Source organism: Prunus persica, chromosome G3 (assembly GCF_000346465.2).
Source record: "Prunus persica cultivar Lovell chromosome G3, Prunus_persica_NCBIv2, whole genome shotgun sequence".
Taxonomy (NCBI): Eukaryota; Viridiplantae; Streptophyta; class Magnoliopsida; order Rosales; family Rosaceae; genus Prunus; species Prunus persica.
The window spans coordinates 6,233,852-6,254,463 of record NC_034011.1 but is presented as its reverse complement, the minus strand read 5'-3'; the positions used below and the strand labels follow the sequence as shown (position 1 = coordinate 6,254,463).

Below are 20,612 nucleotides of genomic sequence, written 5' to 3'. Positions count from 1 at the left end.
TTCCATGTCTCCATGATTAGCTTTGTATGCAAGTCCCTTGTCATTTTTTATATTGCAGTCATGCCCATTCACTTTTTGGTTCTTTTTCTTTTTTCACTCCAATTTCAGACTGAAGTAAATGATTTTATGAAAATACTGAGTCTTATGATAAAGTTTGATAACCTCGATAGAATAGACCACTTTTTTTTATTTAAAATACAAGCGATAATTCAACCAAAAAAAATACAAGCGATAATCTATGAAATTCAAACTTTGGTGTAATGAGGCGAGCTCACAATTCTAGCCAACTCGCCTAACCCATGTATATCAATAAACTAATTTTTTTTCAAAGAAAAGAGAAAAACCAACGAAGCATATCAAAACAAATTTTTACAACTACAATAAAAGAAAAATTAGAAAACCAAACACCAATTTGTAAATAAATATATCTTATATTTGTTAAGAACTCTACAAAAATAAATTCTCTTAATCACTTTAGTTACAAGTTATTCTATGAGTGAGAAAAGTTAAAAGTTAAACTTTTTTAATTATTTGGAGAGTATTTCAAAATAATTTTAGTAATAAATTGCCGGCTTGGCCAATATTAGTTTATAATAAATTATTCCTGTTGATATTTTATAACGGGGTATTAAATTGCATCTATGACTTCATCACCGCCCCATTCTTGGCCACGTGCATTCAGACTAGAGCAATCTATATTAATATATAAAATATACAGGTGTCAGAGAATATGACACATTTGGGAATTGGGATCCCACCCCATAATTCCCAACTATTACAATCTAACCACAAAGTATTGGGAAAGTGTTGAGTTATTGGATAATATTAATATAGAGGCACAAGGAGGTGGAAATCCTTGAAGATGCAAGAAAGTTGCAACTCTGCTTAGTTTCTGGTGCACTCCATCTGTTCGACAAAAGGACTCAGCGAATTGACTCTGCCTTTGTTGTTGTGCGATGTGCGCTTCTCTTTTTGTTTTTCTTTTTTTAAAAAACCCTGGCCAAAACAACGTGGTTTTAGGCCAGGGGAAAAAATGATAGTGTCTTTATTATACACGGAGCAGAATAAACTACCTGCTACCATAGAGGTTAGTTTATGTCCACCAGAAAGGATGAAGTTGATGTCCTTATTGTACACCGAAGAGAGGAAAGTTAGGAAACTAAACCTCTCCTGCTGCTGTAAAAAGATCTTTTGAGAGAGTTTTTCGATCCCCACCACACACTAAGTCTTTTTTCTTTTTTAATTTTTTTTAATCTATATATATAAAGTAAAAGGCAGAGAATGTTGAAATATTCAAAATATCAGAAAATGCCCTTGGTTAATGCAAACATTAAGAATTGAAATTATTAATTAAATGAGGATAATATGGTAAATTCACAATTTTTCGTATTAAAAAAATTAAAATTAAAAGAAAATTCAGATAATGGGTTCTATTTTTATGGAACACAAATATCCATTATCTTTTTTAATTCTAAAATAAATTTAAATTTTTTATAAAAAAAAACCTCTCGCATGCGCGGAAGCGCGTGCAGAGAGGCTAGTACATTTTAAGAGAAAACTCCATCTAAATCTTTACAAAACATTTTAGCTAAATATAAAAAAAGTCTTTATAAAACATCATATTCATATCTTTTTTTATTATAGAGAATTCCAAGTCTTTATAAAAATTTGTTCATCAATCAAGTTTTGTGCCTTTAAAAATTGCATCTCCGTTGAAAAATTCATGGGTCTGCCAGCGTACGCACACTATCACGGTAACATAAAGATTCAAACATGAGATTATTTATCTACATATCAAAGTCATTTTCCACTAGGCTAGACCTCCTTAGTACCAACTTTTTCTTAGTCAAATGATATTGGGAGAAAATGTTGGAATTGGTTGAAAAAACATGTTGGGTGACATACTTTTATCTTTTTGTTTTGGGCCAGAGTATTAACCCTGGACTTCCTCTAAGATCATCTCCAGTGAGGGGTTGTATAATATGGTGTATGTTAAATATACACCTTTTGTGTTCGAAATCACCTACAATGGGGAGGTGTAAACCATTGTAAATTTGCATTACAAAAGTGAGATGCAAATTTAGATATACATGTACATCTTTTTTTACATCCCTTAGAACATCTACAGTGGGAGGGTGTATTTTCGGGGAGTATAAAGCCACTTTTACATCTCATTTACACATCTAGGGGTTGTAAATGTGATTTTTGCTCCAGTGAGGAAGATGTAAATCTAAATATGTATAATTGATTTCTTTCACTTTTTATGCTGTAAGTCCCACTTTTGTCCACTTTTTCTAATATTTTCTCATGTAGGTCCCACCTGCAAGAGATGTAAAAAAAGATGTATATGTGCATCTAAATTTGCATTTCATGGTGGTGATGCAAATTTACACTCGTTTATACCTCTCCATTGCAGGTGATTTCGATCACAAATAGTGTATATTTAACATACACCTCATTATACACCATCCCACATTGGATGCTCTTACAGGTGGGGCCTACATGGAAAAATATGAACAAAAGTGAGCAAAAAAGTTGCTGAATGAAACTCACTTGCCCAAGACGCCCCGCTACAATAGTTGCAAGACCAAAACTTCATATGTGGCCCCATGCCTATAGGATGTCATCTCCCCAACGACTACATTGCAAAATTAAATGACGTAATTCTTGTTTTTTTTTTTTCAAAAACAGCCAACAACCAACAACTTTAGCCAACAGCTTTAATTTTTTTCAAAATGAAATCAGGTCCAACAGTTCAGATTAAATGTACTTTACAATCCAACGGTTCTTTTTGGATGAAATCATATCTTCTCCAAATTTAAATATATTTAGGTCTATTTGTTTGAAAAAATAAAATGAACCTAACACACACAATATTCATTATATAAAGTTAACACAAAAACGAATTAAGACAAAAAAAAAAATCTATTATACATATTTAGATTTAAAACTTCCCCACTGGAGCAAAAACCACATTTACAACCCTCAGAAATGTAAAAGGGATGTAAAAGTGGCTTTACATCCCCGAAATTACATCCTTCATAATGCAAACTTACACAAAATTACACCACCACGATGCTGATAAAACCGTTTATTGCAAACATTATTTAGTTTGTTCTCACTTATTTATGGTGTTTGTGCTAAAATAGTCATTTTTCACAACTTTTATTCTATAATAGTCCATGTGTCATATAGTGTCTTTTTGTTGTTCCTATAGTGCCTCTTTAACGTAAAGGGACTATTTTAGAATAGAAGTTGTGAAACAGGGTGATTTTAGCCAATTTCACTTTATATTTTGTCTATAATTCATGAGAAAAAAATGTTGGCAATATCTCTTCATGGTCGCTCATTTGGTACATAATTTTATCATTTGGCCCAAATCTTAGCACATATTACACACCAGTTTTTTCCTCTTTTATTTATTCTTGCCAGAAATAGAGCTTGCAGACAGAGGAAAAAATGCTCGTCATAATGTAATTAGTGGGGAAGGTCTGATTGTGGGCCCTCTACATCATGCTATGTGTGGATAAGCATGGCCCACCTCGGAGTCCTATCTAAAGTGCCCTTGCCACGTTTCTGTCGCTCTCACTTTCACATCCGGTTTGAGTTTGACTACAGACTACGCGGCTATTACGCGCTCTGCAGTCCGCACATAATTTTTTGTAAATTTTTTAAATAGTAATATTTCTATTCCAATTTGAATATTTTTAAAAAAAAGTATTTCTAATCCTAAATCCTAACCATCTTTTTAAACATAATTAAAATTTCATCAAGTTTTTTTTGGGGTTAGTCTATGTAATGAGAAGGAAAATGGAAATGAGTTAAGATTAGAATAACATCATTGGTTGGATCTAAATAAAATTTAAAAAATGTTCATATTAAATGAAATATGTGAGTATAATTTTTCAGTTTTGTGAAGGGTCTAAATTTGAATTCCCGTCACAAAAACCGCACCAACAATTATTAAAGCATTGAAAAAGAAGATAATACAGTATATTAGAGAGTTGAATGAAAACTTGAAAAAATAAAAGTATTTAATTGTTGTTTGAATGACGTAATGATGTCATTGGAACAACATAACATTTTAATATAAACACGACCAAACTTCAGAATTATATATATTATTATTTTATTACTAGACTATGAATCTTGTCACAATTTAACCCTTTGATGCAATTAGATGTAAAACGTTAATGTTGATGTCATTTTCTTATTAAATGACATGACAATTACATGAAAATAAAAATAAAACCAAGAACTTGAGAAACAAGAGGAATCCGCTGTGGGTTCCTCCACCCTCCCAGTGTACATATATTACCACCGACCCATCCAACTACTCAATCATTGTTGCAGACAATGCGCTTAAATAATTTTCCTTGTATTTCAATGTTTAGCTTCTTATTTAGAGAATCAATGTTGACATTCATCTCTTTTAGCCATTTTTACATCAAATAAAATGTTTTACAATTTTGCTTAAACTCACAAATAGAGTGTACGAGGTTAAAAGACGTGTGTTAAAATCACTTGTAATATTTTATGATCGGAAATATAATCGTAAATTAAAGAGGGATGTGACACCATAATTGTATTCGTGAACCACTTTCTTACAATCAATTACACATTCTATGTGTCGTTTTTCATAAATAAAAGAAGAAACTGAAAGAACTTTTGATGACATTATTTTATATCTCATACATTTCAAATTTTGTGTGTGACAAATATGGACTTCAACTTGGCCCAAATTGAGCAGCTTTCAAAGGTTGAACTGCAAATTGGAGTATAATGAATTTATAACATGTTTATTTATCAAGAATGAATATTGAAATGATTCTAATTCCTGCTTTTTGTGTGCTTATAATATGAGTATTGGAATCATTACAATTCATGACTTCCACTGTGTTTACTAACACATAAGGAATAAAAGATTATGTGGATTCTACTTTAAATCTGTAATAGAATGTCCTCAAAATCGGTAACAGAATTAACTAGGGGAAGTAGTTGATATGATTCGAATACCTTGATTCCTTTATCTAAATTCCCCAATTCATCGCCACTTCCATTCTTGATATGTAAACATATGCTTAATAGAATCATTGTGCTTCATTTAAAAATTTTCATCACTGCGAAACGAAGAAGACTGTAATGTTGGTAACCCAAAAGAAAAAGTTTGGGTTACCATGGGGATAGGCAGTAAGATGTTATAGTAAACCCAACCAATCTTTTGCAAAGGGAAGCCCAAAACGATGGGTTGTCCGTGGCCCATATCAATCTTTTCCTTCTTGTACGAAGCTTGAGCAATCAAAATCTAGCACAAGCTTTGCTTGGGCCAACATGTTTCTTCTCATTCTCAATTATAAGCAAACAAGCCCTCAAAATTAGGCATTCTATAATTGACTTCATATGATGCGTCTAGTCGTAATTTTCCTAATAAGTAGATATGTTATAGATAGTGTGTATTGAAAACTAATTAAATCTCTAATTTGGTGTTTTCTTTTATGTTTAGCTTAAAAGATCAAGAAAATGGCAATTGGATAGCCTCACTCAACGTCATTTGTGTTGGCCGGTTGACATGGAAAAGGGTGTGAAGATATCCAAGTCATAAAATAACAAAGGGAGATAAAGGATGTGCATGGAATCCAAGAAACATAAAGGCGATGGGTACTAAACTAAGTCATAAACTCCCTCACGAACTTGTCATGATATTTTACATGAATATCTCTCTCCTATATAAGCTGGTACCACCCCTTCAACTCTTCTCTCTCTCTCTCTCTCTCTCTCTCTCTCTTTTCTACCGAAGCTGGTTTTCGGGTTCTCTTCCACATCACCACCACTCTCTGTAGGCTGAGTTATTGTTCATGGAGTGAGACCTGTGTAATAAGAAGTGGCGTAGGCAACTGAACCATGAGCTAATAGAATTGTGAGAGCGAGGATTCAAAGTATGAGAGTGAGGGATGTTGACACTTGACACTTCCTCAGTCTCATACTCTGAATTCAAACTCACAATTCTATTACCTCATGGTTCAGTTGTAGTTGATACAACGAATTTCTCTCCTATATAAGCTGGTACCACCCCTTCAACTCTTCTCTCTCTCTCTCTCTCTCTCTCTCTCTCTCTTCTACCGAAGCTGGTTTTCGGGTTCTCCTTAAGGCACGGCAGTGGCCAATATGACCCCCGGTTGCCAGGACATGCCCGTGCTCTTCCACATCACCACCACTCTCTGTAGGCTGAGAGTTATTGTTCTTGGAGTGAGACCAGCTGTAATAAGAAGTGGCGTAGGCATCCACCGTCAAAGTGCCAACGGCAGCAACCAAGCCCGGTGAAGGGAAAAAAAGAAGGTAAAAACACATTTCTCTGGTATGGAGTTGCAAAGAAACTACACCCAATTGAAGGTATTTCTTTTACACAAGATTCTTAGAATTAAGCTACATCATTTTATGCAAATTATAGAGAACGAAAACAAAAAAAATTCAGAAAAAGAACCAAACAAATGGCCCAAAAAAGGAAATAAAAATTATAAGCATTAGCCTGCCTTGCCTACGCCCATATGGCTAATAAAGACATGCGTCCAGCCCCAAGAAGAAGAGAGAATAAATTAGCCCCAAAGTGTTGTTGAAAATGATGAATGAAATCTTTTTTTTTCTTTTTCTTTTTCTTTTTTACAAAGAAAGTCTTCTGGTTCAAGTCCCATGCATTCAAAAATTGATGGCAGGCCAAGGCAGCTACTAAAGGTCTTATGGTGGCCAGACTTCCAGAAACACCTAAGGAAATTCCTGATAATGGAGTGGACAACAATCCCCAACTCCAAAACCTGCAACAAAATAAAAACAAAACAATAGTACTTCACCACTAATTAACTAGTACTTGTAAGTAAATAAAACATAATGGATTAATTAATATTACCTGAGAAATTACTTTATGCGTAAGAAGTTCAGTTGTAGTTGAAAAGTGTCAACTGCAACTGAACTATGAACATGAGCAAGAGTTGTGTGAGTATGGACAAGCTCTTGAAGTAGTGGTGATGTGGACGAGCATCAACTTCAAATGCTTCTCCATACTTAAGCAACTCATGTTCATGCTCATGGTTCAGTTGCAGTTTACACTTTCAACTACAATTGAACTTCTTAGACATAGAGTAATTTCCTAGGTAATATTAATTAAGCCATTATCTTTTGTTTACTAAGTACTAGTTAATTGGTGGTTAGGTACTGATCGTGTTGTTTTTATTTTGTTGCAAGTTTTGGGGTTGGAGATTGTTGTCCATTCTATTATTATAGGAATTTCTTCAGGTGTTTCTGAAAGTCCGGACATCATAAAGCCTTGTCCTTCAATCAGTTTTTTGAAGGCATAGAACTTGAACCAGAAGAGTTTATTTTTTAAAAAAAGAAAAAGAAAAAGGATTTTCATCATCATTTTCAACCAACACTTTGGGGCTGATTCTCTTCTTCTTGTGGCTAGCTGCATGTCTTTGTTACTGATATGGGCTTAGGCAAGGCACCCTAATGTTCATAATTTTTCTTTTCTTTTTAGGGGCCATTTGTTTGGTGTTCTTTTTTTGAAGTTTTATGGTTTCTTTCTCCATAATTTGCTCCCAGAATCTTGTGTTAAAGAAATACATTCGATTGATGGTGTGGTTTCTTTGCAACTCCATACCGGAGAAATGTGTGTTTTTTTCCTTCCTTTTTTTCCTTATATACAGTCCAACTTTTTCATCTGAACCATTAATCGAGTTGATTCCTCTCCCATGCATATGCATCAATGTCATGGTCCGCCAATTCTTTTCTATACAGAAATTATTCTAGTTGAGAAATGCTGACGAAGTTTCCCTTTGAGAAAGGATTTTTGGATCTTTCAGTTATGTCTTTTGATTTCCCTTGTTTCTCATATTTGATTATCACGTTAGGACAATCTCAAAATCATTAATAAGCTTGAAGGAGCACAACTCTTGATGAATAGTTGTGACTTACATGAAAGGCTACCTCTTAATGAAGAGATGCAACCAAAGGAAAGCGGTGATTTAAAGACTTTACATGCCAACTCCACTGCAACTAGAATAGATACTTTATAAATAGAGGTTGTACATATGCATGAAAACATAACCTATATATATAACAAGAAAATACTCTCTCTACCATACCTCCATTGTTTTCTAGAGAAACTCTTTTTTTTTGGGTCGAGTTTTCTAGAGAAACTAAACCACTAGAAACTAATTTTTGCAGTTTCAATTTCTAATTCATCATTAGTGTGTTTGGGTTTGCCTTTGCCTTTGAGTGTGCAAGTATTAGTCAAGGGTTTTTTTTTTTTGGGTCGAAAGTGTTAGTCAGGGCGTATATTTGCATATCTCCTAAAGGTTGTGGGGTATAAATAAAGTTTGAAAGACAGATACCTACGTGCCTTGTGCCTTGAAACAATATTTTATCCTACCATAACCCACAAGAACTATACAACAAAAGTCAGACCCATAACCCACATTAACATTGTAAGTTGTAACCAAAAGGGTTAATTGGTGATTTGGCCTGAATTTCTACTTAACTTTTGATTTACATCTTTTTTTTATTATAGAAAATTAAGGATATGAACTTCTTTTTTTCGCCAATTTCCCTATTACCGTCTAAATTTTCAACATTTCATCCAATTTGTCGTTAAATATGAGAGCAAATTGGTCATTTATATGTTAAAGTAAAATAAAATAATTTGAAATTTGAAATAACAATGATAACAATAAAGTTAAAAAAAAAAAAAAAAAAAAACCCACCCCCACCACTGTCACACCTCTCTCTCTCTCTCTCTCTCTCTCTACAAGCCCTTCTTCCCCAAATCTCAGCCTTCCATGTCCTCCTCACAAATCACACCACCTCCCATTCTCTCTCCCTTGACTTCTCTCTCTGCCCTCACTGCACCCAAAGCTCTAACACATCCCATACAACAACACCAAAACAACCACCATATATTTGAACAAAAAAAATCTAGATGCACATATTTGAACCAAAAAAAAAAAAATCTATTTTAGCAAAAACCGCACCAAGGGCGGGGGGTTGTGGTGAGGTATGTGACTAATGAGGAAAAAAGAGGGAGAGAGAATCGGGATTTGTGTTGTGAATCCTTTTTCAAATTTATTTATTTATTCTCACATAAAAGTTAACTAAAGTTAACAATATAACAGACGTCACTCTTTAAGAGTAGAGGTGAGAAAAATGCTCCCTTTTCTAAAGTAGTTTATCCTTTATTGCTACTGTATGGGTAAAATTGAAAAAGTGGAAATTCATTAAAATGATAGATATAGGCAGTAAGAAATTGAGTGCAAAATATCCCCACGCAATCGTATGATTTTAAAAAGGAAAAAAAAAGGTTTTGATTTGTCCCTAGGAATGCTAGTTTATAGTAGTAAAATCTAGTCGTTCTCTTTCTAGGTCGAAAGTAGTAAAATCTTACTTGAAAGGCCTGTTTTTGGTTTGAGTCTAGGTAAATTGCCCAAGGGTAAAAACCCCATTATGATCTGTGTACTGCGAATGCGATGCGATCAACTTAATTACACTTTTTGACTTGAAAGAAATTGGGTATGGCAAATTCTTTAACATTGGTTATGGGTTAAGCTACTTACCCAACGTTGCAGATCCTCCACCTTTCAACCTCAACCAACCCAAAAAGCATATTCTGGGCCATCGTCAACCTCTCATAACTGAAAATTTCTTCTTCTAGTTGTCAGGACCAGTAAAATCAGTGGTTGGCAAATTGGTGCATAGCCTAACTTAGTAGACATGTGCTTTCCCAATGACTAATTAAGCTTATGCATATTTTAGTGGTGCCTATGAACTTGCTTCAAAACGTCACTTTAATGCATATCACGAACTAGTGCCTCCGTTTGGGTTAGGGGAGGAGGTGGGGGGGTGGTGTTCCTCATTGATCTATAGCTGAGCTTTTATTTTTGCTTAATGTAATGTAATTATATATGTGTGCAATCAAATTCTTAATTACTACAACCACTACCTATATGTTTGGATTGGGAGTAATGTTAGGTTACAAGATAGTTTGTTATATATTGTATTGTCGGATTGCGACGCGATTCATTATTGTTTGTATGTATAAGACAATGTTTGACCTAGTATATTACTCCTAATACTGTATAGGTAGTGGTTGAATGTACTTGATTGCAATTACATTGTAGTTAGCATTCGAGGATGGGTAGCTTGGACCGGACTATTGGGATAGACATTATTTTATGTTGGGTTGAGTCGGATTTGGGTTTCAATAGTCCAAGCTCATCCACATGAGCCGAGCTTTTTCAAGCTATTAGGTTGGGTTGGGGCCGCTCATGAAAATATCTTTTTTTTTAATATATATATATATAGAAAATGAAAATATAGTCAACTATATTCAGGCTTAATTTATTAATATTCAATTATATTGGATATCACGGGTTTGGGTTGGTTCTTTTTGGCATACAGATTACGAGAAAATTTCAAAATACATAAGACATGTGAAATTATTCTTCAACTTACTGCATTACTTTTTATAACATGTGGCTAGCTACAGTGAAAATATTCTACATGTTCTACGTCTACTGGATTGTATATCAACCACATGGTATACCCGGAACAACCAATAATTACTCGCAAATCACGAGTTAAATAATGATCCCTAATTGAGTAGGATTTGAAAAGAATAACAATTTAGAGAGCATTGTGCATAATGAGTTAAAGAAAACATGTATTTTTCTCCCTAAATATCCCTCCAACCATGATGAAACCATAAAATCACCAATGTTGCTATGCAAAGGACGAAACTAAATTATTATTTTTCCATTCAATGCAACTAGCAATAGGTAGGTAATCTCAAATGACAAATAATTTAGCTTTCTTACCTATACTATATACTTCAACAAGTTTCAGAAGATAGATCCAAAAGTTGCCCGACTTTTTCCCTCAAGTGTAGAGTTGTTATAAGTTATGAACATAAAATTGATGGTTTACAATTAACTCATGACAATTATTAACTGCCCACTTTGGTGTAAAGTACAAAGCCTCTTTCAAAGGTATGTGGAGCTAACAGCTGCTTCTGTAGTCTTCATGTAATAAAAACTACAATATATGCTTGCAAAATCTCCTATAACCTAATAAAGTTGCAACTTATAATAGACTGATTCTTAGTTTTATTGCACGTTAGCAACAAAATCTGCGATCAACAATCAATTTCTTTCTTATTTTTGGTAAAAGTCGAGCTGTCCAAATGGGTCCCTCAAAAGCAAAAACTATGTCATATTTTTATAGAATTCACTCCTTTGGATAGGAGGACCATCCTTGTAAATTAAGAGCATGTTCAGAGCTGTCTGTGTAATAAGTACTTCTGTTTATAAGCGTTTTAATTAGAAACGTTACAACTTTTATTAAAAATTCTGTACTCTTTGAAAAACTACTTTAAAGTGTTTTGTGAAAAAGAGAAGGTGCTTTTATAACCTATAAACACTTTAATTAATTTTTTAGAAAATTTGACATAAATTCAAATTCTCATTTAAGAATTGAGTTTAATCTTCAGATTTTATGTTGTTGATCCAAATACTCTGACTTGAATGCCACATAAGATTACATTACTTTTTTTTAATTTTCTGCTGTAATCATATATATTTTTTCTTTTAAAATTTATGTTTCTATTCCAATTATGCCCCTATTATTTAAATCAGGAAAGACATATTTATATCATAATAATTAGCTAATTAATACATCTATTGACTCTTATTGCAATTCATAAAGGGGTAAGAAATTAATTTTTGGCCAATAATTTATATTTGACCCTTTAAATAATTATTATTTGAATTTATAAACTATTTGTATTTATTCTTACCTATTCATTTGAATTTTGAAAAGCCTATAAAAATAACAAACAAAAAAATTCCTATAAAGCTGCTCTTTGGTGTAATGTTGATGTCATTCTATGGGTTTTCTTTGTCTTTCTTATTCATCTTGTTAATCTTCTTCTTTCTTCTTACAATCCTGAGTGTTATTTCTTTGATGGGTGAAATTGAATAAGCCTCATACATGCTTTCATGACCTACAAATGAGGTAACTAAATCCAACCAAAGGCATACGATGTTTAATTACCTATGTTGTAGATACCTAAGTTTACCCTATTGTGTAGGTAAAGTAACGTATGTATGTTTTTATGCTCTCGACTTGGTGGATCGTAGGTGTTTTAGTTTATGTACATGAGTAGATAACAATTTTTACTTTTGTTTACTCTATGGTAGCGGTATATTATATGAGTAATACTACACTTATCACATTTTTATCCTACATTTCTATACCACATGATGTGACATGTCCATATCATATGCCACATCAATTAAATCAATTAAGTGTGTTTTAATAAAGATAGTTTAATTGACAATTTTTTTTGTGAAAAAGAGAAAGCGCTTTTATAACCTATAAACACTTTAATTAATTTTTTAGAAAATTTGACATAAATTCAAATTCTCATTTAAGAATTGGGTTTAATCTTCGGATTTTATGTTGTTGATACAAGTACTCTGACTTGAATGCCACATAAGATTACATTACATTTTTAATTTTCTGATGTAATCATATATATATTTTCTTTTAAATTTTATGTTTCTATTCCAATTATGCCCCTATGATTTAAATCTAGAAAGACTGATTTATATCATAATAATTAGCTAATTAATACATCTATTGACTCTTATTGCAATTCATAAAGGGGTAAGAAATTAATTTTTGGCCAATAATTATTATATTTGACCTTTTAAATAATTATGATTTGAATTTATAAAATATTTGTATTTATTCTTACCAATTCATTTGAACTTTGAAAAGCCTATAAAAATAACCACAAAAATTTTTTCCTATAAACGTGCCCTTTGGTGTAATGTTGATGTCATTCTATGGGTTTTCTTTGTCTTTCTTATTCATCTTGTTAATCTTCTTCTTTCTTATTACAATCCTGAGAGTTATTTCTTTGATGGGTGAAAGTGAATAAGCCTCATACATACTTTCATGACCCACAAATGAGGTAAATAAATCCAACCAAAGGCATATGCTCTCGACTTGGTGGATCGTAGGTGTTTTAGTTTATGTACATGAGTAGGTAACAATTTTTACTTTTGTTTATTCTATGGTAGAGGTATATTATATACTATTATAGATATATTATCCTATAGTGTGTGTATATTGTCTTATTGCCTATTGCATAGGTATATATGTGTTTTTTTTTCCTTCATATTTTCGACAATGTATAATAGTATTTTATGTACCTTTTTTTACAGGTAACATGCAATTTTATTTGTCTATTTTGTATCTGACTTATAGGTAATCTTTTATTTTATGTTCATAACTTATAGGTAGTCTTCTAATTTATGTTCCTGACTTATAGGTAACACGATTTATCACTAAGTTTTTTTCATTGCTAATAATAACATTATTTACCTGTATGTTAGGTACATAATTTCATGTGAGTGCTTGCCTTATTTTCATTGATTAAATTATATTTTATTCATATATTAGGTAAATATTATAAAGGAAAGAATTCAAAATTTAAATTCAGAAATTCAATTATAAGGAAAATAATGCATTAAATTTAGATTTCAATGTGTTTTCCTTATTTACCTCAAAAGGTAAAATCGACACAACAAAAAAAAGTAATAAAAATCAAAGGGCCTACGTCTAAAACAAAAAACGCGGGAGCTAAATCCAATGACAACTAATCATTTTGGACCTAAATCTAAGAATCTCTTTTACCAATCAATGTTAAAAAATGCTCTTGGTTGTTAAAGAAAGGTTTTTGACCCTTTAAAAAACAATGCTAAATAATCCCCAAATCTCATTCTTATAGTATAGTGTCAATATTAGTACTGAAACAAAGCCAGTGGAAGAAGCCAAATTTGGTTTGACTTTGTTTCGGTTGGGATTGTACTTACTCTTTTCAATTCGGCCTCACAAAACAAAAGCTAGAATCAACTAGCTTGTTTAGAGAAAAAGAAAAAGAAACAGAAAAAGAAGAATTAAAAGCAGATGTTACTGTCTAACTGTCCCGATGACGAGCTTATTATTTCATATTGAAAGCACAACTCCCACATTTTTTATGACACTGCTTCCATAAACTGCTCTCTCTCCCTCCCTCCCTCACTCCCTCCTCCCTCTGTTTCTCTCTATCTCTCTCTCTCTCTGACAAAAATGGTACAATCAAGGAAGTTTAGAGGGGTCAGGCAACGCCACTGGGGCTCCTGGGTTTCTGAGATTCGTCATCCATTACTGTATTCTCTGCTTCTCTTCTTCTCTTTTCCTACCAACCCCCCTCCATTAATTCCATTGCTGTTTTCTCAACAAACTATTCACCGTATACTTCCATTCTTTAAGAGCACAATTACATATATATATATATATATATATATATACTTTACATATATTTTTCTAGTTCTTGATTCTATGTGTTCTTCAATTGTAAAAAAAGAGTCCCATTATAGCATGGTGGTGGTGCCTTAATTACTTGTTTAGTGTATGGTCTTAATTTTGGGTTTTGGTTATAGGAAAAGACATAAGTACCAATTTAGTTTATAGATTTAGTATGCGTGACAAAGTTTGTTAGTTAATTATTATGGGGCAAACTATATCTCCACACAAACACACACGAGTAGGTGTTCTAATTAAGGGCCTAATTAGGAAATGTGAAAGAAGTGTCAATTCATTGATTTGATCCTTAGTTAGTATCATTAATTAAATTTTCTTTTATTTTCTTTTTAAAATTTTAAATTTATGCTAATGCAGGAAAAGAAGGGTATGGCTTGGGACATTTGAGACAGCTGAAGAGGCAGCAAGAGCTTATGATGAGGCAGCTATTTTGATGAGTGGTCGAAATGCCAAAACAAACTTTCCAGTCCTCACAAATGAAGTGTCCAATGATCATAACAACAACTCTTCATCATCTTCTTCCTCAGCACTTTCAGCAATCCTCAGTGCCAAACTTCGCAAGTGCTGCAAGTCCCCATCTCCTTCCCTCACTTGCCTGAGGCTTGATACTGAGAATTCTCACATTGGAGTCTGGCAAAAGGGTGCGGGGCCGCACTCTGATTCGAACTGGCTGATGATGGTTGAGCTGGGCCAGAAGAGTTTGCAACCACCCCAGCCAGAAACTAGCACCTCTGCTTTGGACACAGAGGAAATGGCAGCAGGGCAGGATGGTGGGGATGATAGTATGAATGACGAGGAAAGGGTTGCATTGCAGATGATAGAGGAACTTCTGAACAGAAATTGATAAAATTGGTACTTTGGTGTAATATGGTATAGTCCAATCAACATCACATGGAGGTTGATCACCAAAGTGTATTAGGAATTTCCATGTGCTTAGTCTTGTCAATTGATGCGTTGGTATTTATTTGGTTTGAAGTTAGGATTTGTTTCTTTCGTCAATAACGCCATGACACATGTGATAATACTTTTACGTGACATAATATTATTGATCGAAGATGATAAAACAGTGATATCCCCGTTGCAACTAAGTTTTTCTTTTGCAAGACCCTCCATATATATATATATATAGAGTATCACTTTAGAAACTATTTGGTTGGTGTTAGAAATAAGAAGAAGAAAAAATGAGAGATATAAAATTAGTGTTTTATGCAGTCGCAATATTTATTAAAATTAGGGTTTGCAAAGAGGATGTAATGATGTATGATAAATAAAAATTGATATTGATTGACTTGGTTTTGAGTTCTCCATCTCTGTGATCACTGATCAGCAAATATGTATTTGTTCTGTTGTGCGTATAGATCTTTGTGAGGTCACAAATGAATTGCAATCCACAAATTAACATGTGATTTTATTTATTTATTTATTAAAAAGCTCCAACATACATGGAAAGGTGATAAATGCTTGAAGCATATGCTAAAACTTCTTGTGGTTAATGTGGAAATAATATTATTAATGCTTGGCACGTGTTTAATTTAGAGCAACATCAACTACATAGTGATAGTTTGAGCTATAATTTTCCTTCTTAACAGTCTTATCTTTTGATGAAACGAAAGATAACATTTTTCTTTTCTTTTTTTATACAATGGAAAGGAATCGAATCTTAACTTTATTAGCATAAATTTGATGATAATTAAAATGAGTTATATGATGCATGTGGTAGGTTTTTTATATAAATTCATATCGGTGGCAGGTTGCAGGTGGCAAGTGGCAGTTGGCAGTTAGGTGCCACGCATAAGTCCTTCCGGTTCAAGATTGTGAGTCTGCCTTGGCGTTAGTGGTAAGAATAGCCAATTCCTCTCTAAACTTTTGTTCACCAAACCAAAAAAAAAAAAGGAGTTATATGATGCATGTGATTTACAACAGTCTAGCTTACTTACCATAAAGTCTTGTATCAGATGAGCACTAGTGTGTAGACTTTTCATGCTACAAAAAAAGAAAGAAACAAATTGCATCAAAAATAAATTTACCTATTTCGTAGGGCACGAATTAGAGGTGGGTTTTTTGGGATAATAAGAGGATGGATTTTCTTTTCGGCTGTCATGTGTATTTTCCACAAGATGTGAAAGGAGTACGGCTAATTCTATTAAAACTCAAAATAACATTTCTCTATAATAATGAATATTCTCATTAATCAACTAATAATGCTTTGGGTTGATAGCCATGGCCCACATGGTGTGCCATTGCAAATTGCAATACAATGGTCGCCAGGCAGAGAGGGGTAGAAGGAAGGGGAGGGAAGAAGAAGATCTTTATTTTTTCGAAGTTTTATGAATCGATCTTTCTTTTGTTTTTTTGTTTTTGTTTTTTATGAATCGATCTTGTCAAGCACGTTTATAAATTAAATGAAGTGCATGAGGAAGAATGGCCCTTATTTAGATATGCTGCAGTTAAAATTAGAGCAATATATGAAATGTATCCTCAATGTCATGTGTCCAGGTAAAGCTTAGAAAGAATTGTAAATGGCTATTCTAGTATTAGAAATGGGACCCATTATGTTCTTTTTTTTTTTAAATACTGACGATATTTGAATAATAGAGAATTGAACATAAAACATCCAGTGTAGAGGTACATTTGAACTATTAAAACTACAAGTTCCTTTATTATATAGTGTATGAGCAAGTTGATTTTTTATGTGAACATCGAAGAACAAACGTGTTACATTGACAAAGTATATCATATTGTTGGGAAAATAGGATCTAATGAATATATTTATCACATAAAATTTAGATATAATCATCATAATAATCAAATTGGTATATAATTTCGAATGTTGTATATTTTTAACAGGAATAATCATTGAAGGGTGATGTTGAAAATGGAGGGTTATAAAATTATGAGACCAAATTGCACTAAATATAATATCTCTTGTCAAGTTCTTTAAATCGTTTATTTTAATATATAAAATGTTTCATACTCTTATATCTTGCACTCTAAAATTAGACGTGTAAATATATTTAAAAGGATTAATAAAAAAAAGTGCGAGATCACAAATTAGGTGTGAAAATTTATTATTTTTTAGATATATAAATAATTATTTTTAACCATTTGAGCTATAATTCTATTGTGCATTGTCACATTCCTAAGGGATAATGATGTGAGTGTTGCACGTATATTTTCTCATATCAAATTAAAGTAATTAATGAAGCTCCAATCTTGTTGGCACTCTTCAAGGATACGTGTCTTTGAAGCTTTCAGCATTTCAATGGAATTTGCTGGTTTTTGGAGTATCAAAACCCATGTGGTGGAGGTCCATTAGGTTTTAGGACCATGAAAGGGCTTAACCCATTTGCATCTTTAAGAGGACCACGAAATTTAAAAACCAATTCATTAAGCCAGGAACAGCCAAACCAATCGCCAGCTGGTTGTTCATCGACCTTTCATCTACAGTTTGTAAGTACTGCCACTTGAATGTTGCTTAGCATCAGAGAGTGGAAGGCATTAGATTTTGAGTAAGAAGTGGGCTTTGTTAGGGTTTAGTTTGCCCTTTTTTTTTATACAAAAGATATTCTATTTTAATCTAATTTAAATTATGAGAAAGGGAATTTAAACTCGAGTGTAGAATGAAGAGCACACCCACTCTAGTCAACTTAGCTAAGCCCATGTATGCTTAATTTGTATTTAAGAGCATTTCCACCCATTTGCCATGGTAAAAGGCAAAGGGAGGCAAGAGCTGTTATTATTCACATGAATATTGTCTACCCTAGCAATTGTTTTGTTGGTTTTCCACCCATTGCCATGGCAACCTAAGGGCAACCACTATTCACATGAGACATGAGGAGATGAGAGGAATTTGTATAGAGTTTTGGTGTGGGTAGTGAAGAATATGACTAGGTATTTATAAATAAAAAATTCTGAAAATTTTTTCCTTTTTTTTTCTTCAATTTTTTGGTTATTTAAATTGGTTGCTGACGTCACAATGACGTCAGCATTAAGTCATCTTGCCTCGGCAGTAGCCCAGGCTGGTGGAGCCCAGCACTTTCCCTTGCAAGAATTGGGCGTTGGAAACGGGATTGGGAGCCTAGTAGGCCTCTTGCCCGGACTAGCCTCTCCCGTTGAAAATGCTCTAACAAGGGGAATTATATATAAAAAGCGGGAAAAAGCCAGAGTTCATAGTGGATCAATTAATTCCGTTTTTGAAAGGGCTAACTTCCAACTTTTTATTTAATTTTTTAGATGAACAACTAGCTAGAAATGGCAAAAGACCTAAAGCATAGTAGCTCAGTGGATCCAAATCCACAGAGAGAGTTCTTGCTTAGAGAAGAATAGAAGAAGTCAGTACATGAATATACTCTCAATACAAAATCTCAAGGACCTATGAAACCATTGTAGCAAATAGCAACCTAAACAAAGAGTAGGCGTTAAATTATAAGCATGAAGAAAGCAAGCATAGCATGAGGCAATTTTGGTGGGCACTTGGAGCATGCAATTTTTTCACTTATTTGCAAGATCCTTCATTGTTGCACTTGCAGTTATAATCATAGTCCCACATTATTCTGAAGCCTATCATGACGGTTGTGTGGGCTTTCTATACAATAATTTCTCGTTTATTATGACATTGGCTAGTGTTCACTCAAATCATTCTACAGGAACAATGATGTTGGACAAGAGGCTTAACGTACAAGGTTTTTAGGGTGCATTTTAGATGCTACATTATCTAAAGTCATTGATGGAGTTCTAGGGTGGCTACATACGAATAATTATTGATTAAAAAAAAAACCTTTGGGTTTTCAATAAGAAAGCTATTATTGGCACTCCAAAAAAAAAAAATCATCCAATCCTCCTAGATAACAAAATAAGGAGAAAATGCACCTAGAGGAGTACGTGATGACTTTTATGAAATGTCATTAACCTAGAGGTGTTGGTTAATAGGAAAAGGGGTTTGAGAATGCAAAATCAATTATTATTGTTATTGTTTTTCATGTTTGGTAAGTTCATATTTGGAAAAATTTATCTTGACTTACGAGACTGACTACTTAGGGAGAAAATGAAACCTCCATCGAGCTCGGGTTCCATTTTCAATTCCTATTGGAAATCGATGCAAACATTAGTTATATTTTAAGTTTTTATAATTACATATTGCTAATTTAGGGCTGTAATGTAAAGAGAATAAAGTGACATTCTATGGTTATTTTCTCAGCATGATCAAATACGGGAAAAAGAGTCTTGCAGCATGGTCCTATCTGAGAAAGATAGGAGAATGATTTTCCATAAATTTCTTTCTGGAACCAAATGCCTTGAAAATTCCATAATTGTTCTTTATGATATATAGAACTTTCTGGTTATTTTGTCTCTAAAATTTAATTATATAATATATTTAGGCCATACTTATAATCTACACAATTGTCGTTCAAGAAATCAGGCCATACTTAGCTTTCTATTATTATAAACTTATTCCTACTCAGTTTAGGCAAAAATAATGTGCTCAGGGCGTGGTCCAGTTGTAATTATATTTAAGATACTGACAAAGCCCATTCCAGGAAGGCAAGCTATCAGTAGGTTAGGCCCATAATGCCATCATTTGTGTTCATATTTTTACACTAGAATTCAACGTCCTTTTGTTTTTGTTGGATTATTTGTTTTTGTAATTGGAATGCTGCTCTTAATATCACATCCTATAATGCAAGTAATTTAGAGGGGAATTCACTATTATACCCAATATGGGGGCCCAAATTATAAAAATACCCTATATGAAATAGACTTTAGAACACACCTAAAGCCCATTTACAACATAACAAAAAAGCTTTTAACTTCTTATAAATTACAAAACTACCATCAATTTCTTAAAACAAGCCCAACCCCAAAATCTCATAAAAATACCCAAAACACTCAATAGGGCATCAAAGTAATTTAATAATCAATATTAAATTCAATAAGGCCAGCTATCATCTTTTGAATTTTTTTTGGGTTTGTTTATAGAAATTCAATTGTGTAGGGTTTATTTATAATATTAGTGCTAGAAATGGGTATATCACTAAATATCTCTAATTTAGATAGTTGATATCTTAAGGAGCTCGATATTTTTTGGGGAATTTTTGACATACTAAACCTTATGAATTGATATGTGTGTTTTTTTCTTTTCCGTTTTGTTATTATGAATCTATCATACCTCTACGGCAATTGATCTAAAACATGAACTGTTT

The 20,612-nt window shown here is 33.1% G+C and overlaps 1 protein-coding gene across 1 annotated transcript; it reads left to right on the top strand.

Moving 5' to 3' along the window:
- LOC18783494 (ethylene-responsive transcription factor WIN1) lies at positions 13,902–15,411 on the top strand. The gene is made up of 2 exons (XM_007216691.2): positions 13,902–14,258; positions 14,770–15,411. Exons 1-2 carry the CDS (start codon positions 14,179–14,181, stop codon positions 15,254–15,256), a joined length of 567 nt encoding a protein of 188 aa, XP_007216753.1. The 5' UTR covers positions 13,902–14,178; the 3' UTR covers positions 15,257–15,411.